This window comes from Dermochelys coriacea, chromosome 2, assembly GCF_009764565.3.
Source record: "Dermochelys coriacea isolate rDerCor1 chromosome 2, rDerCor1.pri.v4, whole genome shotgun sequence".
Taxonomy (NCBI): domain Eukaryota; kingdom Metazoa; phylum Chordata; order Testudines; family Dermochelyidae; genus Dermochelys; species Dermochelys coriacea.
Window position 1 is genome coordinate 119,953,452 of NC_050069.1, and position 27,467 is coordinate 119,980,918.

The 27,467-nt window shown below is 39.3% G+C and overlaps 1 protein-coding gene, 1 long non-coding RNA gene and 1 other non-coding gene across 13 annotated transcripts in view; 2 read left to right on the forward strand and 1 right to left on the reverse strand.

Moving 5' to 3' along the window:
* Positions 1–27,467, forward strand: part of LYRM4 (LYR motif containing 4) — a 209,120-nt gene that overhangs the window by 123,394 nt on the left and 58,259 nt on the right. The window contains exon 3 of one of the 11 annotated variants that reach the window (XM_043508375.1): positions 16,209–18,874. The exons of the other annotated variants lie outside the window; for them this stretch is intronic. Coding sequence (XP_043364310.1) covers positions 16,209–16,235 — 27 coding nt within the window. The 3' untranslated portion in view covers positions 16,236–18,874. Of the gene's footprint in view, positions 1–16,208; positions 18,875–27,467 lie in introns of those variants that run through there. 11 annotated transcript variants of the gene reach the window in all.
* LOC122458779 lies at positions 203–8,164 on the forward strand. Its single transcript, XR_006279032.1, has 2 exons — positions 203–1,030; positions 4,219–8,164. It is a non-coding gene; the product is annotated as an uncharacterized LOC122458779 (long non-coding RNA).
* Positions 4,464–27,308, reverse strand: LOC119850526. Its single transcript, XR_006279031.1, has 3 exons — positions 20,478–27,308; positions 4,728–4,787; positions 4,464–4,614 (listed from the first exon to the last, which is right to left on the reverse strand). It is a non-coding gene; the product is annotated as an uncharacterized LOC119850526 (transcript).

A 27,467-nucleotide genomic window follows, 5' to 3' on the forward strand; every position in this document is an offset into this window, starting at 1 on the left:
CTCACCAATCAGCACCTTCCCCTTCCTCCTTGCACCTCCTGATCAGCTGTTTTGTGGTGTGCAGAAAGCTCGGAAGGGGAGGGGGAGGAGCGAGGGCATAGCAGGCTTGGGGATGGGGTGGAGTGGGCCTGTGGCAGAATCAGGGGTTGAGCAGTGAGCACCCCCCACACATTGGAAAGTTGGTACCTGTAGCTCCAGCCCCAAAGTTGGTACAAGGAGCCGCATATTAACTTCTGAAGAGCCGCATGCGGCTCTGGAGCCACAGGTTGGCCACCCCTGACCTAACTCATGGAGGCGGATGGGCCTTTGTTGTTATTTAATGCAGTCATTTAGACTCTACTGGCTTGATTTTTGCTTTAGAATCCCTATTAAAGCAATTTAGGGCCCTCTAATAACACCCCACACTGGTGTAATGTTGCTCCCATCTTGGCACAGGTTCTGTATGAAGTCACTATTCAGATGTGTTGTAAGTGGCTGAAACTTCATGGGTTGGGCTGCTGAGAGAGCATACCACGTAAAATAATTCCTACCTGATTTCACCTCTCCCGACTGACTGATACCCTTAGTGCACATGTGAAGAGTCAGTAGAGTTGCATCCAATTTTTCTAGGTCTGAATTTGGCCCAACATCCCTGCAGTGCAGGAACATAACCGTTGTTAATATTTTATCAGGATTCTTTTCCAAACCCCTTTTATAAATTATGTTGGCAAGAAAGCAAAGGAGCAGGAAAACATACATGAAGAGCCCAAAACTTGCGCATGGGGAGAGTGATGCCTTTGTGACATGGTCCTCCATGACCCCATTCAAGACCAGTGGGCTTAAGACTCATTCTGCAGCCCTTCAAACATTTGATAGTGAAAGGGAACTTGTCATTACTACACACCTGAGTTGTCAGTGCCAAGTTGGGGAGAAGGGACCCTCAGTAAAAGAGGTTATGCTGAATATTGCTTGAGCTACAGAAGAGTATAAATGTGCTGCAGATGTACTACTTGAGGAAGTTTTCCTGAAAGAGCAATTACATTAAATAGAGGTAAATAGTGTTGACTTATAAAAGGTATTTAACTCACGTTACTTTGCTTTTCAAAGATGTTCCATGTTAGAAGTGTTAGAAGTGCTCTTCTGAATATTTCAGTTCTTTAAAATCTGGCACAGATTAAAGTAGAATATCTTTGGAGTCCTGGCCTCTGAATTGGGGGGGCCTTCATCAGATGAATAATTAATGGGGCCTTTCCTAGCTAGTCCTTGTGGAGAGAACACTGAGCAAGCACCAGTCTGTGCAGGGTGGACTATGCTGGGCTGCTTGGGTAGGGCAGATGCATTAATTTATTGGGTCTGGGAGGTAGCACCTATTAGACACAGAGTGAGTTTGGGAATATTTGGAATAAAGGAAGTTTTTTTAAGTCAATCCAGGGATTGAGGCTGGCCTGAGTAATCTGAGTAAAGGAACAGAAGTTTTTTAAGAGAGCACTTATAATGGGGGGTGCAAAGTTTTGGTCAACCCAAGCCCTATTTAGGTTTAATTGACTTCTGTTTATGAAGGTTGATTTCTCTGCCTTTATAAACACGGCCTAATTTAAAAAAAAAGTTAAAAGAAAAACTATTTTTGATGGGATCAGGACTGATTTTATCATTATTGTTCATAAGATGAGCTTGCATGTGAAGCTTTGTAATATAGTCAGAAGTAAAAGTAAGCCGGTATACCCTGGTACGGTGTACTGGTAAGAGCCAGTGCGCCGTACCAGGACCGGCTTTCAGAGAGGGCAATTTAAAGCCCTGGAGTAGCTGCGGCGGGGATTTAAAAGGCCCCGGAGCTCCAGCCGCTGCTAACCCCACCCCCACCCCCCGGGGCCCTTTAAATCCCAGCCTGAGCCCCGCTGCCCAAGCCCTGGAGTAGCAGCGGTGGGGCTCCGGCGGGCATTTAAAGGGCCGGGGCAGTAACGGCAGCTGGAGCCCCGGGGCTCTTTAAATCCCCAATGGAGCCCAGCCACCGCTACCCCAGGGCTCGGGCAGCAGGGCTCCAGTGGGGATTTAAAGGGCTCGGGGCTCCAGCAGCTGCTACCACAGCGGAGCCCCAGGCCCTTTAAAGCTCTGCCAGACCCCTGAGCCCCGGGGTAGCAGTGGCAGCCGGGAGCCCCTAGGGCTCCTCAGTGATTGAAAGGGCCCGGGGCTCCGCTGCGGTAGCAGCAGCTGGAGCCCTGGGCCCTTTAAATCGCCCCCGAGCCCCGGGGCTCCCAGCCGCCTCTGCAGCTGGTAGCTCGGGGGTGATTTAAAGGGCCCTGGGCTTCCAGCCGCCACTACCACAGCTGGAGCCCTGGCCCTTTAAATCAAGATTTAAAGGGCCCGGGGATTGAAGGCCCTGCCGAGGCCATGCCTCTTCCAGTTGAGGCCACGCCCCCTGCTCAGGACTCCGGCATACCGGTAAGTCCTCTAACTTACTTTCACCCCTGAATATAGTTGTACATTGACTCGGGAAAGGAACATTTTTGACTAAGGGTGTGTCTTCACAGCACAATTAGTTCAAGCTGTAACTCAAGTGTTACCCCAACATAGTTCCTGTCCACACACAAATCTCTAGCTTGAGTAAAGTGGTGCTTTAAGGTAGAGCTAGGTGGCCCATCTGAGAGGGGTTGAAGCACGAGTAATGCTGATTCTTGAGCTAGTAATGCTGTGGGGATGCAATAGGTTGAGTTATAACAACTCATGAGCAGTCACTTTGCTAATCCAGTCACTCTGTAATGCTAATCAAATCATTCTGTGTATTTCTACTGTTGTTTTGCGATGTTGTTGCTCACACTCTTAGTCTAGCTCGAATGTAGTAACTCAACTATACTCTAACTCGAGCTAACTTTCAGTGAAGACAAGCCCTAACATACAGTCTGCCTCTTACTGTATCCCTTGTTACTTTAAACTGTATTTATCTTGAGGCTGAAGAAAAGATTGAATTGATGTCCATGAATGTCAACCAGCGCAAAGTGATTCAAAAATTATGGCTGAACGTTATACCAACCACAGTGAATGCTAATATTTAATGCTTCATACTTACCTAAACTGGAAATTTTAGTATCTACATTATAAAAACTTTGTTCTAAGTAAAATAAAACCACGAGAGCTCTACTTATTGCTAATTATACAATTATTTTAATAGGTAGAACTAATAAAAATAAATACTTGATAAAATTAACTTACATCCATCAAATTTTACTCAAATAGTTATTGTTAAAGTTTTTTCATAAGACTAGAAATTACCCCCAAGTAGTGTTGATGGGTTCATAGTCCACAATGTGTCTTGGAAATACCTGTTCTCTGTAGATTTACAGTTCTCAGTGCCAACATGAGTTTCTCAACCCATGGCACATATCATGTAGTTTATTACAGACACTGTTCTTCCTGCTGCTGCATAGTGTGGAGGGAATGCAATACAAAGAGTGGGGAAGAGGGTACAGAGGTGTGTGTGTCTTTCTGGTAGCAACCGTCAACTACATAGCTTATGTTACTATCTAAGGAATTTATATCTTTGGGTAACCAAAAGCACCTGACATACTAGTATACTACTGTACAATATGCTTTGGGAACACTCACTAGCTGAGTACCTCCAGTGCCAAGAAGTGTCAGTATACTAAAGGACACATCAACATGGTTTAATTTAAAAAATGTTCCTCATAGATCTGTAATTACATAAATATACTACACTATTAAATACATACAAAATTTAAAAACAAGGATAGGAAAATAGTCGACTTTGTTTATGGCCTTTAAAAAGAAGTTTAGCAATAAAGTCTTTTTACTTCACCGCACCATCATGCATTTGGTATAACCACATATGTTATAGAGAAATTAACTGACCAATTTTAGATAACTTACAAAAATTATTGGGGATTCTTTGCCTTGTTTACCATAGGTCCCACTGTAAAGGGCTCTCTGAAAGCAAGTAAAACCCTCAAAAATTATCTTAAAAAGCATTTCTGTATTTAAAATTGACAATTTTATGGTCTCAATATCTTGGGTCTTGTATGGGCAGAAGTGTCCCCTTCTAGCTGCTGCAGAGCTGTGCTCTTCTCTCATAAGAACCCCATTAGCCTCCATGCTCCCAACCATTCACTAGGCCACATTTTTGCCTCACCCTCAGTATCCCTGCTTTCTTCCATGCCCTGCTTGTTCCCTGCTACAGCGATTTAAATGTTGTGTTTTTAATTTTGAATGTTAAAAAATGGTCTACAGATAAGATGTTCTCAAAGTATGTGTGTTTGGAGTTTCCGGATACTACAGTGGTTTCGCTAGAGGAATTCAAAGAAAGATGCAGAAAAAGAAGGGCAGATTTTCAAAAACGGAGACCAGCTGGAGACTATCAAGTCTGTGAGATTGGAGAGGGTAAGGATCTGATAGGAACAGCTATTATTCCTTTTGAGAATGGAAACAAGTTCCTGCAGGTCTGCCCTAACAGTGAGCATAGGATATACTGGAACATGCTCCCCAGACTTCTCTTGCTGCTGGTAACCTGCCCAGATTGATGTAGGGTACAGGTGCTTGGGTTTGGCCTCCCCTGCACCAGACCCTTCCTCTCCTCATCCCTCTACTTTGCATCTTGCTATCTCTTCTGATCCAGAAAAGGAGGCACTGGAAGAAAAAAAAAGGAATTAGATCCAGAGGGCTAAGTGCTGGCTTGCATGCTTCCAGGAGAGGAGGCAAAGAATACTGGAATAGGAAAGAATATTCCCTCTAGTTTTCACCTTTCTTGGCTTCCTGGAAGATGGCATCATGGCACTGGCTGTTCTGCTTACTGCAGCGGGCTAGAAAAAGAGGAAAATGCTTGACAATCAAATTTTATATTTTAGCCACTAACCATCTAACTCCTTTCCCTCACCCCCTTTTTATAATGATTGCCTGATAGAAACATTTTTTTTAATTTTCATATCCTAAAATATACTTACATGAGTGCTCCTCAAATGCAAGGTTTAAGAAAACACAGCATTATCCATTCCTCCCAGCAGCAACAGGTAGCAGGCCCAGTGTCCAGAATATCAGCCAGCCAGGAAAGATTTTTAAAGGGGCCTGATGTTGCACATTTGATTTTTATTTTGTATTTAAGTAGTCAAATATGGGGTTGCCTTTGCAGCAGCCTGATGACAAGGGGCAGATTAGTCCTTCCGGATGGAAAATGTGGGATTATGACTCACTTCAAAGCCAGTCAATGCCACTCTTGGATTTAGGAGAGTGGGTTACTTGAGAATGATTAAATGTATTCTCCTCCTTCATAAGGAGTTAACATTCTTGTAACATTGTACATAAATAGCGGATCATTATACTTTTATATATTTTGAAAACATGAGGAGTGTGAACTTTGGAAAATTACACATCAGGTATTTTAGCTGAGCAGCAGGAAATGTACATATGATCCACTACTGAATGCATCGCCTCCGCTCCTCAGGTTAGCAGCTGTTAAGAATATTCAGGATATGTAGTAAACGTCAACAATGCCTACTGCTGATTCACTTATAAGATGTTCTTTTATTAATGTGATAACCTTTTCAAGAACTACATGGGGGATACATAGATAGAAACATCCACAATTCATAGACATTGAGATCATCTAAAAAGGTTGATGCGTCATACATCCTACAATGGAGCACCCATAGGGACAAAATCACCTTGAAAATCTCAAGTCACTTGTAAGGTAAATAATCTCTCCTTTATGAATATTTGCAGTGGATAGAGAGAGAGCTTGAAGCATTACAGAGTAAGGTAACAAGTCATTCTCATAATATAAATACATTCTCATTAATTTATTTCAATTGGTTACCAACATTATGGTCTCTTTTTCATCAGCAAATAAATCTTAATTACTCATCACTTAGTTAATGCGCAGCCTTTTAACTTAACTGTATTATATATATATATTTCTTGGTTCAATGGCATATTCAGCTCCAGAATTTTCCTTCCTACTGTAATTAAAGTATAGTTACTTTCTATTTTTCTTGTAAAGATGAACAAAGATCGAGTTTATCATGTTCTTGATGCTAAAATACATGAAAGTTCATACAATTATTTCATTTGAAATGGGCAGTAATTTTGATTCAGAAAGGATGACCTTCTCATGATCATCACTGTGATCTGATTTGGACTGAGTAATTACTGAAAGTTTCCTGCTTCTCTAGATCTTTCCCAGCCTGCTCATCTGAGGAGTTCTAACTTTCCACCATACATGTGTGTTTGAATTTGTGTTGTGAAAATGTAAAATTCTTATTTAGGTGACAAGAATTGGAGGAGAGCCACTTGTTCATGTACCTTATCCCCTAGCCATCTTGCTATATAAAACTTACTTAGCTATTTGCTTTCAGATCACCAGTCCTCTCACAAGGCTGACTAAGAGCATTCCTGAGCCACAGAATTTATTTTATTTTCTGCTGTGCCCTCTAATGTGCAAGCAAGGAGGGATAGACCAGTTCAGATAATATTAGAATTGCCCCAAAACTTGAAGCAAACTTGTTCCTAAGATGCTTTCCATGTTCAATCCATTTCTTATACACAAGGAACTTATCCTGCAGGATCCAGTGTGCCATTTTAACTCATGACTTCTACACTCCTTACATGCACAAAAAGAAAGAAGAATGACTGGATAAGCATAGGTCCTTGGTACAGATATTCCATGTATATTTAAAGGCCTTTGACTTTACTAATGCCTTTAGAGAAAACTGAAGTTCCAAAAGAGACTACCAAGGGGAAAAGAATGCCTCAAATAGGAACATTGGTGTAATTTGGGAATTCTTTGTGGATGACATTAATAAACACATTAGTACTTCTTTCCTTTTAGGGTCCAAGCCCTCTCCCTTGAAACGTCATTCCCTTTACAGCAAATTATCAACTAGCAAATCATCTTTTCAAAAATGTGCATAATGTATATCCTACGTAGAATTCTCCTTGAGGAAATTGCATATGGATGAGAAGATATCTCTTTGGACACTGCTTAACATTGCCATCATGAATCTCCCGGAAGTCAGGGATAAGTGTATAGTCTACATGGCTCTAACTGAAGTCTTTGCGGAGCTCCTGCATGTATTTGTGGGCAGAATTTGGCCTGTAGTCTCTTAAATATTGCTCTCCTTGTGGTGTGGTGGTAGGTATACATCAAATGCTTCTTCCCTTCTCATTTGGGGAGATAACACCTGCTGAAGTTTTTCCATAAGGAGTGCATTGATGCCACATTGAAATGAAGTTATTTTAATTTCTCCTTATGCAGTTAATGGTAGAACTGATCGGAGTGGCTTCCATGGAACCATACTTCATTGGAATGGAAACGCTTCAAAATTGGAGTATATTATGGTAGAATTTCACTTCAGAAAAAAATTGAGAGAAGTACCAACAGTGTCAAAAAAAAACATTTTCAAAAGACTTTGTTTCACATTTTTTTGTGTGTATGATAATACAAAATTTAAAAAGTAGAAATCAAAACAAACCATTTCACCTCTGTCAAAACAAAATGTTTTGACCCAGAACAAAAATTATTTTCTGAATTTTCCTTCATGGAGATTTTTGGAATATCAGATTTTGTTCCAGTCAGGGAAACAGAGCAAATTTTTGAAATCTTGAAATCCTTCATGAAATGGAACATCCATCTGCCTCAGACTTCTAATGAATAGATCCAAAATATCTTGCCTCTTTCTTCCAAAACAAAACAAAAACAACAATAAGCTGAGACCAACGAGTGGTCTAATTAGGTTGAAATTAGGTTCCTGGCAAATCTAACAGTTTTTAGTGGTGGTGGTGGTGGTGTTTGTTTTAATGATTTCTGGTACTCCATAAGATGGCATTTTGTTGCCTGGGTATTGCTGCCTTGGTGGAGGGGTTGCTGATTAATTTCAACTTCGGGTAGCAGAATAAGTCATGCTTTCCTCCCCAGCTGCTGCTATTCATGTTCGCAGCACTTACCTCCTCCCCCAAAACAGGCACATAAATCCCACTTGTCACATTATGACAGATAAACATTAGGATGAAGCCCATGATATCTGACAAAATACTTGCAGACTAAATGACTCTAGTTCTTCTTCTTTGTAAGCTTCCAACAAGGTGAAAAAGATCCTATAGGAAATCTGTAGAATATCCTGTGCATCAATTTATGAATTTTTCTTCAGGGTTTTTTTTTTTTTAAATAAACACCTTTTCTATCATTTTTCCTGAGTTGAGGGTTTTTGACTGGTGGGCTCTAGATATTATTGTCCTGGCATAGCATTGCTGTAGGGATGCCACAAAAATCTGACAAACTGCTTTCAGAAGTGGAAGGAAGAAGTCAATAATTCCATAATTTTATCTGCTAATTATTTGGAATTATGGAGAAAATTGCAGCTGCAGTAGTTTCAAGATAACACGTTTTCTGAAAAATTACTGTTTTAATGTATCAGTATGGAGCATTTCAGCTCTAAAAAGCCACTGTTCAGAGCCAAAAATATCCGTGATACAAACAAGGCCCCATGTAGTCTGGAATTCCACAATCAGAGAATTACGGGTTTGGTTTATCTTTTGGGATCCATCAACACAGCTTACATCTACCCAGGTGCCTGGTCAGAGAGGAGGTGTGGTCAGGTTGTTAAAAAAGGCCTGGGACAATTGGCAGTTTAATGCTTCTCCTGACTGGATGTTAGGGCTGCCCTCCCTCATGGAGTTATGGAATTGAATCTCTGCTCTGGTGCAGCTTCTCCTTCACTACAAGTGTGGGCAGAAGTTTTTCCATAGTTAAGACTGCTACCGAGCTTCTGGTATAAGCCCAATTTTGGTCTCAGAATGGGAAGATTAGATTGGTAGCTGAATTTTTCTTAAAATTTTAAAGCGAACTGAACGAGGTTTTCCTGAATTACCGTATTGTAAAATTAGCTGTTAAACACATTTGCAAAAGTCTAACTATATTTGCTACTTGTCACCAAAAAAAGAAAAAGGAAGAAAGGAAGAGAGAGAAGCTATTTTTACTGAAGTCTTCTAGCTAATGACCAGTGCCAAAATTTAGTTGATTAATATGAACTGACAGAAGTTATTAATACTTTCTTTAGCAACATCTCTAGGGAATGTCATTTCTGGTGAGCTTAGTATAGCATGTCAGATAACTGCTGGAAACCTAATACGTAATTCTTGAGGACCAAACTTTTTAAAGGTATTAGATCGTTGCTACCCTCAGTGTTGCAATGCCTAACTGATTTAGGATCCTGAATCTAATTTTCAAAAAGGTTTTAGGAACTTAGCCTAAATTCCCTCAACAGTTGATGGCATTTAGAATCCTAAGTGCCAAAATCCTTTTGACAATTAGATTTAGGCTCCTAAATTAGTTAGGTATTGCAATGCTGAGGGCAACAACAACTATATACCTTTAAAAATCTGGTACTCAGCCTTTGTCTGTCAGACAAATGTAACCCAGTCTATAGGGAGACTTATTAATGGGAACAATGTCATTTTTCGATCTGAAGGATTGCAAGGTTGGCTGCCAATCCTCCTAAGACTCATAAAGGTGTGAGATCCCCGAGTGAGCCTGCTAGAGTTTTCTGAATTTCTTCCTTCTGCAGAACTGAGGGAGCCCACAAAAAAGGAGGAGAAGGGTGTTCTCCTTCCCTAAGCCCAGCTCTCACCCAGTTCCGCTTCCTTGGAGGTCTTCTGTGCTCCTCTGTGGGTTGCACTAGTTGCAACTACAGGTAGTTTATTGGGCAGAGATGTCAGGGAAACCACTAGTAATTCCCTGTCTTTTCTTTTTTTTTTTTTTTTTTTTGCTTATCCCTGTACTGCTCTTATGTGTTCTACTGCCACATGGTCCCCTCTTCTAGAAAGAAAATGTCCAATAATAACCCTTATGTCCTGCAGACTTTAGAAAGGAGAGGGGAAAGCTCACATCATAAGTTTCCTTTGCTCCTGCATATCGTATTGTGACGGTTTTTAAAAAAGTAAGGAAATTCACTCACTAAAACCTTTTGTTAAAGTAAACTTAGCTGCAGGCACATACTGGTATTTCCATTACTTCTGGGAGAATTCTGTGCAATATATATATATATATTTTATATTCTACACACAAAAAATAAAAATTCTGCACACAATATTTTAAAATTCAGCAAAATTCTGCAAATTTTATTTGTCAAAATAACACAATATAAACATGCCAGTTTCAATTATTTTGGTAATTTATTTCAAAATACCTGTCAGCAAGTATGTCTGTAACAATACAGGTTTCAGAGTAGCAGTCGTGTTAGTCTGTATTCGCAAAAAGAAAAGGAGTACTTGTGGCACCTTAGAGACTAACAAATTTATTAGAGCATAAGCTTTCGTGAGCTACAATAAATTTGTTAGTCTCTAAGGTGCCACAAGTACTCCATTTCTTTTTGTAACAATACAGAGACACACAAAAATTCCCCCCAAAAGTAGAGAGTTAAAGAAACCCCTCTAACAACCCAGTTCCTGTTTCTCTTGCCTTCCCCCCAAGCCCAGTCGTGGGCCCCCCCACCACGTGAACCTCCTGCAGCCCCAGAGCCCAGCCAAGGGCCCCCTTAGCCCAGACACTTCCTACCCCTCAGAGCTCAGGGATCCAGAGGAAGAAACAGCCTGATCTTTGTCCCAGGCTTCTGTGGAATTTCCTGCATGCTGCCGCCTCCTTCCCTCAGGGTGTACAGGGAACTGCAGCTGCCAGGAACCCTCTAGCTCTCTTCCCCTCCTCGCAGCAGTGTCTTCTATGTGTGAGCTGGGCTCTGCTGGGTCCAGCGGCCCCTAGTGGTGACCAGAAGCTCTTCAGCCTATTTCTGTGGGGGAAAGGAAATTCTGCGCCCACATTAATTTCTGCAAAATTCTGCATTGCGCAGTGGCGCAGATTTCCCCCAGAAGTATTGCATACATACTGCTTTTCAGTAACATTAGAATTTTTTAAAAGTCCAACGTTGGGAAGCTAAGAAATTCAGAGCTAAAGTTGAAATTCTCAGGAATCAAAACTACTTTAACTTTCCCCATGTAGCAATGTCCTGAAAAAATCTGAAAAGCATACTACCACATCCATAAATCAACAGTTTAATTTTATGATTCCCTGCAAACCACCCCCGGGGTGGGGGCGGGGGGACCCACCATCCAGACTGCTTCAGTCACATAGTGGTTGAGCTGCTTTATATCTTTTTTAGCTGTGCTGCGAGAATTTTATACATTTCTGAAAAGACAAATTCCATACTGAAAGCAGACCTTTCATCATGAGACACAAAGCTAGCATGTCTCAAAATATAAACATCACAGGTCATGAACATGGTAATGGAGCACTTGTGTGAAAAAAACAAAAACTATTGTGATGACAGATTGTCACACTTAATATGGGAGACACGTATGAATGAAACAATAGTCTGCATGCAAAAAAAGAAGATAATGGGCTGGCATCATTAATATGGGTGGAGTTAAGGTAACTGGTATCTTGCTTGAGAGGTACAACTTAACTCTGCATTTATTAGTTGTGCAACATTTGAGGGCTTTTTGTTTTTTTCATGCTCCCATTCTTGAAAAACAATAGTCTAACCTCTGATCCATGTAACTTTAACTTCAGTTTAATTAAGTTGGGAGTGGTAGGGAGTATAATTAAATAAATAAAGCTGATTTCCTGAATGTTTTCTTTTGTATCGCTTGCCACCATATAGTTTCATGAAGTTTGCTGCAGCTTTCAGTGCCACAAAAGTTATAGAATCATAAAAGTATCGGACTGGAAGGGACCTCAGTACATCATCTAGTCCAGTCCCCTGCACTCAAGGCAGGACTACGCAATAACTCTTCCCCTCTTTACTAAGCTATAGAGCAGGGGTGGGCAAACTTTTTGGCCTGAGGGCCACATCGGATTTCCAAAATTGTATGGATGGCCAGTTAGGGGAGGCTGTGTCTCCCTAAACAGCCAGGCGTGGCCCAGCCCCCGCCTCTGATCCGACCCCCCCCCATTTCTTGCCCCCTGACAGCTCCCCCAGGAATCCTGCTCCATCCAACCCTTCCTGTCCGCTGATGACCTCCTCCTCCCCCCCCCCCAGGAGTCCTGCCCCAGCCAACCACCCCTTCTCCCTGTCCGCTGACCACCTCCGGAACCCTTGCCCCTGCTGACCCATCCAACCCCCCCTCTCCTTCCTGACTGCCCCCCGGGACCCTGCCCCCATTTCCCATCCTCTGACCGCCCCAACCCCTATCCACACCCCTGCCCCTGACCACCCCCCGAACTCCCCTGCCCTCTATCCAACCCCCCCTTCCCCCTTACCACGCTGCCTGGAGCACCAGCAGCTGGCAGTGCTACAGACACGCCACCCAGAGCACCAGGTCAGGCCACGTTTCTGCAACTGCGCTGCCCATCCACCCAGAGTGTTGTGGCGCGGTGCGCTGAGGCTGCGGGGGAAGGGGAACAACAGGGATGGGGCTGAGGACTAGCCTCCTTGCCCACCTCTGCTATAGAGAATCCTGATGAGAAGATCCTTGCAGCAGAATTTAGGTCCATAATGCCATGAGGTATTCTGTTCATTGGCTACAAGGAGGTGTAGTCACCTATATTTTAAGAAATAAGGGTGTGAAGAATATAGTAGAAGACTTATTTTTAAGGTGAAGTTCCCCACAACATTTTCTTTATGGTAGAAAATCTTAATTTGTATCACAGCATATGAGACCTTGCACGATTACCATTTTGAAAAATATTTTTAAACTAATCATATGCTTTCTAGTATCTCCTTGTTGGATATGGGTCATGGGACATTAGTCATCAAATAAAGCACATCTTTTAATACACAGGGTTGTAACTCTACTATGAGGAGCTGATTGGATTTCGAACACAGAGCAAGGAAGACTTGTAGAGCTGGACTGATAATGCAAATACACCGTGTATGTTTTATTTATTTAATTTGTGTGCATATGTATATATATATATAGCATGGAGCTGTAGCCAAATACATATATCAGTTATACAATAACTAGTGGGGTTGCCAGTTTTGGTGGGACTTATTCCTAGAGGTTTCATCACATGACATAATCTTTAATTAAAGATTAATCTTTTAATTCCTTGGAGACTTCAGGACACTCCTGGAGGATTGGCAACCCTACTAACCAGTTAAACAGCTACCTACACTTTTATTATTTTTAAGCAGGATTTGCTGGAATGACTTGGGAAGTATCACACTGCCATCTATTGGTTAAGCCTTTTTATATTTTCCCCATTGATAACTTTTGTTTGAGTATGTGCAGAGCTATGTAATGTTGTTAAATAGGTTTTAAGATTGGGTCAGTTCAGATTAAACAAGCTTTTACAGGGTGAGCCAGACATTTAATGGGTACCCATTTCCTTGCTAAATATTTGTTAAAAAGTATGTTCCTTATATATAATTCCCGATACTGTGCCTAAATAGTTTAAAGAAACACCGTAAAGTTCTGTCCAATAACTTTTAACCCACTACTGTAAGTAGCACTGAAGATTACTAAAACTTAAAGAAATTAAAGGAAAAAACTCTGTATCTTGTTTATTTTGTGCATTTGACAGCATTTTGTTCATGGTCAGTTTACCATGTTATTTAGGGGAGGTTTTAAACGGGGGAGGAGAGAGAGCCTTTTTTAGAAAAACTAAGATGTGATTGTAAAGACACACAAATTGGCAGGGTAGTCTGGGGCAGATGTCTCTGAATCTATTTTAACTTTTTGTTTAAAAAGTATGAGCATCTCACGGCAAGTATGTCTGTGTATGTGCAGCATAGGCATTTTGTTTTATTCTACACTGGGCCACATTTTCAAAGTTAAGATGCATTCCTATATTTGTAGCTGTCTAACTTATCTGTGCAACCCTAATTTGTGTTCATGTATTGAGTATGTGTGCATACATCAGGCATATTCAAATGTATTGCATGCATACATTCGGGAAATTGTCCCCTAAACATATGTATTCTGCATAGGGAATAAGGATGCATCTATTTAGAGAGAAATCTTTTATAGTATGAAGTCATTTTCTATGGAACAGCTTCACTGTAGCCAGAATTGCCATTTGTACATTGACATAGTCTGCGTATTTTCCCCTTTCCCAGTGCTATGAATAGAGTTAAATTATATGTAGATTCCATTGTTTGTATACATTAGACAAATATGCACAGAGAAGCATTTGTATGTGTGTTTTTCTGTATTACAATATACAGTTTCTTGCAATTACATCAGGGACTAATGTTTTCATACGCTGAGGTTTAGACATGTAATTTCAATGTATGTCAGTCAGTTATACGGATAAACAATACACACAGTTGTTTGAACATTTAAATCTATATGTTGTAGCTGATGTTGGGAGCAGTTTCTGTTAGAGTGCATTTTGGATGCTCTATGGCAGGGGTCGGCAGCCTATGGCACGTGTGCCAAAGACGGCACGCGAGCCGATTTTTAATGGCACGCTGCTGCCTGCTGAATCCCAGCCACCAGCCCCGCTCAGCCACATAGGAAGGAGCTGAAGCCCAGTTAGCAGGGACACAGACATCGGAGTCCCCCTCGCACACACACACACCAGGAACAGGTGGGGGGAGGTTAGGATTGAATGGGCTCTTTGAGGAATTGCCCCACTGCTCCCCTGGGCCTCTCCCAGCTCCCCCACTGCACCTATATTCCTCCTAGTTCCCCCCACTAATCCTAGCTTGCCCTGCTCCCCTCAGCTCTCTCCTGAGGCCTCCCGCTGCTCCCCCCAATAGGCACCTCAGCCCTACCCCACTCAGAGCAAGCTTCCCCCATCTCGGGGTTTCCAGCACTACTTCCTTTAGGACTCAAGCACAGGGCTAATGTCACCATTAACATTGTCTTTAGAAACAATCCTACATTCCATTTGTTGCTGCCAAAAAAAAATCCATAGACAAATATAAAAATCATTATGTTTGTTTTCCTAAATAATAAGAACTGTGGGTATGGGAAAAGCTATGCCCACTTACACTTACAACTGCTTCTTCTCCTCAACTTCAAACAAAGTTTCCCCCATTAATTGGCTAATTCATCTCTCTCCTAATTCCTTTTAAAGTACTTGCCAAGTTTAGATTTTCATTCTATTTTTTTTTTTTGTTCAACTTCCCTGTGGGTCATTTAATGGTACCCCCTTTCTACCTCTGCTTTCCTATGGTAAAATTGGTTGGGGCTGTGTGTGACATGTTCATTAGATGTTGTATAGTGGGGGGGGGGGGTTAATTGCTGATTTTATTGTTACTGTAATAAATCCAAAGGGAGTGTGCTTAAAAAGCTCCAGCTGTTATCCCAGACTTTGTGTAATGTGAGTAAATATAAATGTCTGGGCCTTTGAGACCTTTTAACCTTTTATCTCACTGATATTGGAAAGGTCATGTGTATCCTTCAAACCACAATTTTACCACATAGTTAGTAATAACGTGTTTGTACTTCCATGTTCGTGATTTTCCAAAAGTCTACTCCATTTAGCAGGATATTACTGAAAGGTTTCTTCCTTAAAGCTCATTTTTAAAGTTTCTATTTAGATCTCACTTTGGGTTATTAAGCCCTGGTTGACACTCGGCATATTAAGAACAGTAATGTTTAAATAATCCTAGGTGGCAGCTGTAATGTAACCTATAAGAAGTTAACAATATTGTATTCTTGAACCTGCCTCATTACGTTCAGATTTTTCAATAATTTCCAAAGAATCCACCCACATCCCACCAGATTGGTGCGCAGAGACAAAAACCCTCAGCAGCACTCCCACAATCATGTGGGAGTTTTTTGCAAGTAGAATGCTACATTATTTCCTGCATTGAAGATTATTTCCCAGCCTTACTCCAAATACTCACTAATCTCTCATTTCCAGTTGCAACATGCTCTAGGAAATACCAAGGCTGGTCTATATTTCAGCGTGAGACTAAGGGCTTGGCTACACTTGCACATGTAGAGCACTTTGGGTTAAACCAGCCTTCGTACCGCGCAGTAAGGAAAGCGCTCCAGTCTGTCCACACTGACAGCTCAAAGCGCACTGGCGTGGCCGCACTTGCAGCTGCATTGGGAGCAGTGCCTTATGGGTAGCTATCCCAGCGTTCAAGTGGCTGCAACATGCTTTTCAAATGGGGAGGGGGTGAGGTGGAGTGTGTTGTGTGTATGTGGCGGGGGAGAGAGAGTGGGGTTTTGGGGTGCTGAGAGTGTGTCAGTGGGTCTTGAAGTACAGACCCCCCTCCCGCCACCACCTCTCTCTCACTCACTCACTCAAAGCAAACATTAGCTGTTTGTTTTTTTCTCAGAGCCAGAACTCCGAAATGGAGCTTTGAAAGGGCCACTTCCGCATCCCTGTCAGAGTTCACAACAAAGACAAGAGAGGCCACTTCAATTAATGGAATTATGGGAAGTTTCTAGAGGGCAATCAGAGCACCGTAATGTAACTCCTCGTTCACACTGACACTATAGCATCTCACCCAATACGCGGCAAACATCCCTCTTGGGGAGGTGGAGTACCAGCAGTGCTCTAGCCAGGGAGTCAGAGTGCTCTATGTGCCTTGCCAGTGTGGATGGGAAGTGAGTTAGAGCGCTCTGGGCGGCTTTATTGCGGTATAACTTGCAAGTGTAGCCAAGGCCTAATTTGGAAGAGTTGGGAAAAACAGTATAGTGAACAGGGCAGCCTTCATAAAAAGTCTTTCCCTGTGCTGTATTTCTCTCTGACACAAGCCCTCCTCTTTCACCCTCTGCTATTCCAAAGAGAGGAAAGATTAATTAAACCAATCACTGAATGTTTCCCACCCACACTACCCAAAATAACTCCTTGTACAGAATTAGCTCTAACCCAACAATTTAATTGCAGCCAAAAAATGAAGAAAAAGTGCTGTCATAGTTTATTCCAGTTAGTCATGTTAATATAATCTATATCCTGTATCCACTAAACACAGACATCTCCATGTTCAAAAGCTGGAGGATTTGAAAATAATTATTTTTTCTCTCCTTAATTTTTTTAATGTCCATGAAAAGAGCTAGGAAGACAGCACTGAAAAATGAAGTCATCTGTAAATGGAACAGATATAGAACAGGACAAGTGTAAGTTTCCCCCCAATGAAGAATGGTCCAGTGGCTGATTTGGTTCCTTGGGGGTAAGGACTCCAAGTTCAAACTCTATGCCTTCACCACAGGCTTCCTTTTTGATCTTAGGCAAGTCACTTAGTCTCTCTGTGCCTCAGTTTCCTATATGTAAAATGGAGATAATATTCTCTTCCTCACAAGGGTGTCCTGAGGACATTACAGCTTGTGGGTTCATATGAGTACCATGATAGATAAATGCACAGGTGCCACCTCCTGGAGTGCCTCAGGAAATGAGAAGACAGTTCATTTTCCATGTTGATTAAGTTATTGGCCTCTGCTGAGGCTGCCAATAAAGCTTGACAATTGTAGTAATGCTTTCTGAGATGAGGGCATGTGTCTTTGGGAACTGGACTGAGATCAGCACAGTCATCTCCCATCCTCCAGAGTACAGTCATCATATGGTGACAACTTTTAGTCTCTAACCCCAGTCTGGTTTTGAACTGATGTCCTGAGTTTTATGGATGTATCTTCTTTCCATTCGTTCCCTGTTTAGGATTTTTAAGAATCTTACATATACAGATAACTTCTAGAAACCCCAGACACTATTTTTTTCCTAAAGGAAATTCGAAATATGACAGTCTTTAGTTTCAAAGGGCTAAATGGGGTTACCGTTACCTGAGTCTGTGTCCATCTGAGGACATGAAAGTAAGGATATGGTCTGTTTTCCAAAGTTTTACTCTTTAGTTCTGCTTGAACAGCACATTTTGACTCATGTCATTTTTCAGAAATAGGATTTAGTAATATTAAAATGAGAGTGAAAGATGAGCAAAGAAAATCAGCTGTCATACATCATGCAAATCAAGATAAAGAAGAAAACTGGTCATGTGTAGGGACCAGATTATCAGAGCTGTTAGGGTTTTCACCGAAAAAAGAAGTCTGTTTTACACTGAAATTAAACTTGATTTCATTCCTAGCATACTTGCAGATCAGCCAAATACTGTAGTAGCCACAACAGCAGTGATTTGATCTGAAAATATTTGAATGGAGACCCTTACAGACATAATTTTTTTTTAAAGATACAAATCTGTCAGAGTCTACCTGAGTTAACGCAAGCCTCAGCTTTGGAAACAGGAAGATGGTTAGAGTCTGTATTTTCTTAAGACAAATGATGCTAGTTGTTTTTTTTTTCTTTTTCTAATTTAATTTTGTAATATGTCGAGAGAGAATTTGAATCTGCATTGGGAAAAGCCCAAACTTGTAATTAAATATGAAAGGGACGTTTAGTTTAGCAACATTACTCCAGAAAGAGAGAGAAACTTAAACTTTATAATAATTAATACTACATTTTAAAATCCAGTTTAATCTCTGGCTCTATCGAGGCCTCTACGTTTCTGAAGAAAGGAAAAAGGGGAGTTTCTAATGCCCTAGATTTTGGAAAAGCCTATATATTTTAGGAGGATTCTTGACAATTTTTTCTTTTAAACAAACTTTGAAAGTTTTTGTTACTCCTACATAGTGAAAAGCCTTTGTTATGTGTCCTGGTAATAAATGGTAGTCTTGTTCTATAATAAAATAGGCACAAATGATCACAGAGTAGAACAATGTGGAGTTTTAAATGTATAACAAGCCGAAGATTTTTTTTAAGTGTATTTATTTAAAGAGATTCCATTATGGGTCTATGTATCTTGCTCAGGATTTTATGCATGTGCCCAAATTAAATTCTAGCAATCACACACATTTCTATAATAATTGATAACTCATTGCATATCTTTGTTCTCAAAGTATGCCATCATCAATATTGACACAAAATGTTTCTTGTGAAATATTCTACGGGCTTAGATGCCAGTCATGAAAGACAGAGAATGTGAATTTCTAGCAATAAATAATGCTATTTTCTTGGGCTACCTGGATTTTTTTCTTACCTTTTATGTATGGTGAGTTTGTCAGATAAGATTAAGGACAATTAAAATTAAATCTAAATGTTTCCTTCTTTTTTTTTTAAATAGATACTTCAGTTTAGTTATTAAGTAATGACTTGCACCACCAGAAATAAAACTAGCAAACAATTTCTTCTTGAAAGGAAATATATTTGCCTTAAATATGCTTATACTAGTTCTATTTAGAAGCTGATTAAGTAAAGGCAACATGAATCTATCACGATTATTGAGTCAGCAGCTTTCACATACCCCCCCTACCCCCCTCAGGTTAATGATTTTGTGTAACCATAAAGAAATCTAACAATTCTGTATATAGTAGAACCTCAGAGTTATGAACATCTAAAATGTTTGTAACTCTGAACAAAACATTATGGTTGTTCTTTCAATAGTTTACAACTGAACATTGACTTAATACAGCTTGAAACTTTACTATGCAGAAGAAAAATGCTGCTTTCCCTTTATTTTTTTAGTGGTTTACGTTTAACATAGTACGGTCGTGTATTTGCCTTTTTTTTTTTTTTTTTTTTTTGGTCTCTGCTGCTGCCTGATTGCGTACGTCCGGTTCCAAATGAGGTGTCTGGTTGACAGGTCAGTTCGTAACTCTGGTGTTCATAATTCTGAGGTTCTACTGTTCTCTATATTTCTGTTACCTATATGCTATTTATTGGATTATGGGTTCAATCCTTCAGCGAGCTGAGTGCTTTCAACTCCCACTGACTTCAGTGAGAAGTGAGGGTGCGAATACGTTGGAGGATTGCACCCAATATTATTTGTATGCCGTTTGAGCTTTCATTCCACTTCTTATGTATTTGTGGGGTTTTGTTAAAAAAAAAATATTTTGTCTCACTATACAGTTTTTTGTGTGTGTGGTTCGGGGATATACACAAGAACGTATTCCAAGTACTGTAATTGTCTGCTGTGAGAGCCATCAATATTAATGCCTCTCACTTCCTAAAAATGACGTGAAAATAAATGAAAGTTTATTTTAATTCATATTGAATCAGAGAAGTCTGAATAAGTGTTGGATCATCAAAACTCCTATTGACATCAATGATGGCAGGATTGGACCAAGATGATGAAGATATTTTATTGCTGTCATAAACATGCTGCTATGCCGACCACGTTTTCGAAGATAAACTGAATTTAATTGATTTAAATAATCCATAAACTATGCCCAGATCTATTTGATGCAAGGTATTTTCAGATATTTCTTGGTGGAGTGGAAATAAAGGAGCATTTCTGGATGGGGAAGAAAGAGTTATTAAACTTATTTTGAAGTCTTTTATTGTTTGGGATAATCAGATTGTCCTATGTGTTGTTGAATGGGGGACACATTAAAACTTAAGGGGGATATGATATTCCACACTGAGCAGTTCACATGAGGGTTCTGTGGAGAGTTTCAAGGCCAGCTGGGTTTCATGAGTTGAGAAGGTTTGGGATAACCCCCAAAACGGGGTATTTTACAGACTTTCCTGAAACTAGACAGGGATGAATATAAATATTTATATTTGCCGTATGCCGTAAAATTGAGGTAGGAGGAGAAATAAAACATACTCATGAAAATACCTTGGATGACAGTGACTCCACACAAATCATCATGCAGACTGTTTTTCTGTGTGAATGGACTTCATGGCTCAGGTTTGCAGCTCTCACCAGCAGTCAGATTCACATAGAAGGGAGTGAGGAAAAGGATAGAGAAATTGATCTTTCCAGCACACTGCATTTCTAATATCTGACTTCAAATAGAAATGTTGTCAACAGAAAGTCTTTACATTTTGAGTGCTATTTACTGTGAAAATGCCAGTTCCTTTCAGATCCATAGTGGTTCACAGTATGTGAATGCCTTTTAGTGCTATGAAATTACTTTATCTCTCTTCCCCAAAAGAATAAGCATATTTATTATTTATTTACACAAATCCCCAAGGACTGGATTTTGTTCAATGTTTCATTCCCAAATAGTTTCTCATAATTAATGATCTAGAGAGACATTACTTGGGGCTGAATCATTTTCCTGTTAGGATGCCAACTTAGGATGTGTATGTACTGTGACTGTATTCTCATACAGTATTCAGCTAGGTTTCAGAGTAGGAGCCATGTTAGTCTGTATTCGCAAAAAGAAAAGGAGTACTTGTGGCACCTTAGAGACTAACAAATTTATTTGAGCATAAGCTTTCGTGAGCTACAACTCACTTCATCAGATGCATTTAGTATTCAGCTAGTCACAGAGCAGAATACTTTAGGGTGTATTTTACAATATATACAAATGTATTGTTTGAATAAAATGATGAATAGGCAAATTCACAAAAGCAAGGCCTCCCCATTGTCATTCATTAATCCTGTTGTATTGCTTTTTGAACATGTAGGTTCCTCTGTATATAATTTATCTAGGCATTTACATTACACTCCTCAATTTTATCTGAGTACCTGTTATACTTCATTCTTCATCGTGTTATCTGAGAGCTTGTAAAGGGCACTACCCCCAGGTACCTCCATATTTTGTATAGTTTTTGCTATACCCTGCTGCACAGTCCAGTGATTATTTTGTTCCATATTTGTTCCATATTCAATGGATTGAAGCCTGCCGTAAACTGCACTCTTTTCCCAGATGGGATTGGTCACTTTGTGACAGCCTTCCTATAATGAGTTGTGGGTTTCTGAAGTAATCGAGCTGCTTTGTGAAGGCAGGCTTCACCCAGCTTCAGCTCTTTCATACAAAAATGAGAGAAGAGAGAGGGTAGTAACATGTAGCTAACGGGAACAAAGAGGAGAGATATGGAAAGTGAAGAAAGGATGAGGAGAATGGAGAGATCGAGCACATTTCTGGGTGCTTAAAAAAGAAATCTCCATTTCCAGCCTCTGTTTCTATGAAATAATCAATATTTCTATAAAATAATCAATATTTCAGGGTAAAAGTCATTGATGTCCTAGTCCACTATGTACAGATTTTATGTACTACTATTCACGTACAATAGTTGAGTGATTTATTTGTTGTTACTGCAAAAGATCTGATTCTCTCCTTTTATACAGATACAAGCGTTAAATGAGTATTATGTAATTCAGCATCTGATTGCCTCATGAAGGTTATAGCTGCTTAAGTGTCCTGTATAACTACGTAAATATAATACTTAGCACTTAAATAGCAAGTCTGGACTTCTAGCCTGTTTACTTTTTTTCAGACTGTTACATCTAGAAATTGGGAGAAAAACATATTGGAGTAGTTCTTTTTAGTTTGTCCTACCTCTTGCCACAAAGCTTTAAACAGTTTTTTTGGCTCCAAATGCCTGTATGTGCTTTTGGCAAGGAAGACACCATTTGTAGCGCTCAGCCTCAGCTACTAAAAACTTACAAGAGTTCTATTCTAACTTCTTCTCTTTTTCTAGCTCTCCTTCACTTCCATTTCCATTCCCACAGAAATGGAATCACCGGAAATAGGGAAAAGGTCTTCAGGATCTTAAATGTTTCAAAAGTATTCTAATTCTACTAAATTGGCATAACTTATGTATGCAAATACCCATTCACACCTCTTCTGATAACATTTGCTTTTAGCTCAGGGATGTTTTTCTTTGCTAAGCAAATAAAAACAAGTCTGTGTTTTTTAAACATATTTAACATCAACACAAACTGAAACTTGGCAAATCACTGAACAGTCTCTGCTGAACTTCTGGTTTGCTGCTTTTGCCCAAGTTAATGTGTGCTAAACTTAATGTGTATATCCTTCTTTTATAAAGTTTTCACGTCAGAAATGGATATTAGGTATATCCTTCTTTTATAAAGTTTTCACGTCAGAAATGGATATTAGGTATTTAGAAAATTATTGCTTTCATCTAGTAAATGAAGAATTACATTAAACAGACTTACGGAAATTGTGAATAATATTCATTCTGAACATATATTTGTGCACAACATACCTAATTTCGGTGTGGGAAAATAATACTTTGAATTATAACTTTTTTAAAACAAATATGCAATGATAAAATCCATTGTCACATTTTATATAAGCATTTGGCAAATACAGTCAAATAGGAGAGATACTGGGTATAGGTTATAAATAATGGTCTCTGGATCTTAAAAGTAAATAGATTATTCTGACGTGTCTTAGTAATTAGTTCATATATCAACTTTCATTGTACATTACTATGTATGTGTGTGAGAGAGAGAGAGAGAGAGATTCTTAATAAAAGAAAATTGGATTCTACATTAAATGTTGGGGGGATAATCTTTTTTTAAAGGAATTTTTTTCATATGAGGCTTGGGGCCAAATTCACCAGTGCCATTTGCAGGTGCAGGTGAACTGGCTTCAGAGTTTTCCCTTTCAATTAAGTTTTAATTGTGTGATTCCTCTGATATAAATATCAGTTCTTTAATCATCCATGGAGTCTCCTACAACTAGCAGAATAGACAAACCTGATTTTTTTTAATGTAAAAAAATGTAAAAATCTATTTTTAAATACACACCCTCCTAAGGTCTTTTTATACATCATAAAGAGGCATAAAAGGACATAAAGTAAATGATGTCAGATTCTAGTACCAAGAGGAGGCTATCCTTTCCCCTCTTTTGCTGCACATTTATGATAGGGTTAAAAAGAAAAGGATTAAATGCTTTTACATTTGAATGCAGAAAGAAGTGTTCTAATATGTTAAACCATCTGTTACTCATCAGTTAATTTCAGCTCATCATCTGCAATTCATAGAAAAGATTGTTATCCCTCATGAGATGGTATTTTTCAGCAAAACATTTTTAGGAAATTGTTTTTAAAAATACAAAATCAAGAGAGCCAAAGGAAGTTATTTTCTTCTTTGAGTGTTTGCTCATGTCGATTCCATTCTAGGTGTGCGCACACTGATGTGCACAGTTGTTGGAGATTTTTGCCTTAGTGGTATCTGTAGGGTCAGCTGTAGCGCCTCTTGAGTGCTGCTCTCATGCGTCGGTATATTAGATGCTGCCGACTCTACGCCCTCTCAGTTCCTTCTTACTGACGGTGATGGTTGGTCGGAGCGTCTTGTCTTGCATTGCAAGAACATTAGCGGTTCTTATAGTCCATTGGTCTGTCTCCTTCGTTGTTAGTTGATAGGTACTTAGTCAGACCTTTAATTTAAGTGTTAGAATAGTTGTTTAGGAGTAAAAGTCTCAGCTGGGACTTCGCCTCAGAGCGGGGAATGTCCCGTCCCCAGGCTTTAAGCCATGCTCATCATGCAGCCAGCCTTACCCATTAGTGACCCCCACGAGCAGTGGCGGATTTACTGTGAAACAAACTGTGCAGTGGCACAGGGCCCCCAACAATAGGGTGCCCCAAAATGCAGGACAAATCTGACACATGACTGAATTTAATAAGCGTTGCAAATCGTGAAGCAGTCCAGGCTTTCTGCATTCTGCAAACTTACTCTGCGAAATGTCCTCTAAATGTGTTTTTTTGAAGTAGTCTAGCAAAGACTTTTGCTTTGTCATTTTTTTGCTGTCTCAGCAATAGCATAACAGCAACTAAGGGAAATCGTCATTTGTCAAGCAAAGTCTGTTTGCTTGACCAATTATCCAATTGAACAAAAGCACCCTCCCACGCACTTTGCAACAATGCCCATGATTTGTCACCAGCATGTAATGGTTCAAAATCCCATTTTTACAGAGCCACATAAAAAAAGCCGGATTAATTGCGTTACACTTAATTGGGTGGTCCACGGCCCACCTAGGTCCACCCGTGGCTATGCCCCTGCTCTTTCAGACATTTTTAATCTGCCTAAAATCAAGGTCAGTTTTTTAGCAATAATGAAGCAACACTATGAGTCTGACAGTCAAAAAGATGAAGAAGATGAAGCTAAGCAAAAAACAGTTTGTCATCTTATTTGAAAAAGCTTAAAGTTTTGAATAGTGGACATTCATCAAAAGGTATGGGTGAGGAAACATCTGAATTATCTGATCACTTGCCAAATTGTGGGGATACCACAATGACTACAAAAGTTGAACAAGTGGACTCTGAAATGACAATGGAACTACAAAATATTGGTAATTTTGTCAAAGTAAGGGAAGAAACCTATCCTGAAGACATTATTGTATTATGGCCAAAATCTGTTTCATTGGATAAAGTAAATAAACTGAAAAATGTAGGTCATATGGAAAATTTAGAAAAGTGTATGAGGTTGTAGAATGAAAGCATTTTAGAGGTCTTCATGAGTCCCATTTTCTGAAGATGAAGAAAAATGGGACAACAGAAATGAAAATTTGGTTGATTTTTTTTGGAAACCACTCAGGCAATCTACTGTTATGTTTGCAAATTATTCCCTGACCATAGTAAAGGAAAATAAACATTCATCAATGGGCACTCTAATTGGAGAAATGTTCCAAGATATATTGCTGATCATGAAACTTCCAAAGCTCATATTAATGCTATGTGTAAGTTCATTCAAAGGTGTAAATTATCTGGAAGAATTGATTCTGTGTTATCAGCTCTGTTTGAAAAGGAGTGTTCTTATTGGAGGAAAGTGCTGAGACATGTTGTTGCCACAGTCAAACTGCTGTCTTCTTTGGGACTACCTTTAAGAGGACATGATAAGTCATTGTCAAATCGAAAAGGTAATTTTTTTAACCTGACTTGAAAATCTTAGTGAATTTGATGATTTTCTCAAAGAACATTTGAAAAATTATCAGTATTATGGCTCAGGGAAGACCAACTTTTTAAAGCATCAAACCTATAATGAATTCATCACTATAATGGCAGAAATGGCTCAGAAACCAATTCACTGATGAAGTAAAGGATGTTAAGTACTATTTCATAATAGTCGATTCAACACCAGATATGAGTCATATAGACCAATTAACATTAATTTTAAGATATGTGACCGGCAATGGTGAAGTTGTAGAGCAATTTCTTTGTTTTGTCCTGCTAAAATCCCACACTTCTGAATGTTTAGAGACAACTGTTTGGGAAATTATTGCAAATTTAGGTTTGGACATCAAAAGTTGTAGGCAGACCTTGGATAATGCCGCAAATATGGCAGGAAAATATTCAGGTCTACAGGCAAGACTGAGCCAATGCAAGCCCCTCTGCTTTATTCATACCATGTTCCAGCCATTCCTTAAATTTAATCTGCAGTGCAGCAGCCAAATCTTGTGAGGGATCTACAAATTTTTTTTACTTAGTTCAAAACATGTATGCCTTTTTTCAGTTTCCACACATTGGTGGAGTATGCTACAATCAAGCTTGGAGCAGACAAATGAAACACATTTGACAGTCAAAAGAATTTGTGACACCAGGTGGTCTGCTCGCACACATGCTGTTTTGGCTTTGAAAATGAGTTATGATGATATAAAGAAAACCTTATTAGACATAGCCACATCAAATTCTGAAAAACGACATGCGAAAACTGAAGCAAAATCCTTAGCAGAAAAGTTTGAAAAGTACGATATTGCTGTTTGTACTCTTTTGTGGAACCGTGGACTTCAAAGAACTAATGCCATCAGCAAATCATTGCAAAAGATTGATACAAATTTATTGAATGCTACACAATTGTTAGCTTCAGTTAAAAGTTTTGTCATGGAAGTTCAAAATTACTATATCTCAGTGAAAGCAGAGGCACTAACATTAACAGAAAATATAGGTTCCTCTGATCTATCTGATGAGAAGCGTAAAAAAAGCAGGAAGTTATCTTTCGGTGAAACTAGAGACAATGACAATCTCTACAGAAAACTGTTGATTTATTTTGCGTCTTTTTTGACAGAAGTATGGACAAAAATGTGAAAAGCCACTACAGTAAGAAATTAAGTGAATTCTACTGAGAGGACATAGACACAAACCTTTTTGAAGATGAAGTGAAACATTTAATTCATTTTATCGAAAATGATGAGGTCTGTGCTTCAAGATCACCAGTTGATTTGTATAGTCTTGTACTTGACGGTTTGCAGTCAATCTTTTCAAATGTAGAAACCATTCTGAAAATATTGTTAACGATACCTGTCACAAATGCTTCTGGTGAACATTATTTTTCTGTATTGAAACAAGTTTAAAAATTATTTGTGAAATACAGTGAGTCAGGAACATTTGACAAGTTCGGCAATATTGACAGTTGAAAGTGCCTCTTTACAAAATATTACTTATGATGACTTGATGATTTTGTAAAGAAAAAGTGTAGAAACAAAGCTATATGAATTTTTTTTTTCAAAATGAATAAGTTTCTTCAGAGGAAGTTAACTTTTATTTTTCCATTTATGCATCATCTATACTTTTTATTTTTACACATTTTTCACATTAGCGTAATGCAAATACAAGCTTTCATCTAGTCCAGAAGTTCTCAAACTGTGGTCCAAGAACTCCATTCAGGTGGACCGATGAAAGGTTATAAAGTTTTTTTTTTTTATAAAGCGCTCTTGACCAAAAGCACTTTACAATAGTTAACTAACAGTACAAACAACATTTGGAAAGATCACTAAGTGGTCCACCAAGACCCTCAGCAACTTTCAAGTGGTCTGTGAAAAAAAGTTAGACTATAAAAACAATCAAGATACCTCACTTCATTTTCATTTACTTCATATTATTTATAATATAGGAGGAGGATGAAGAAAAAAAG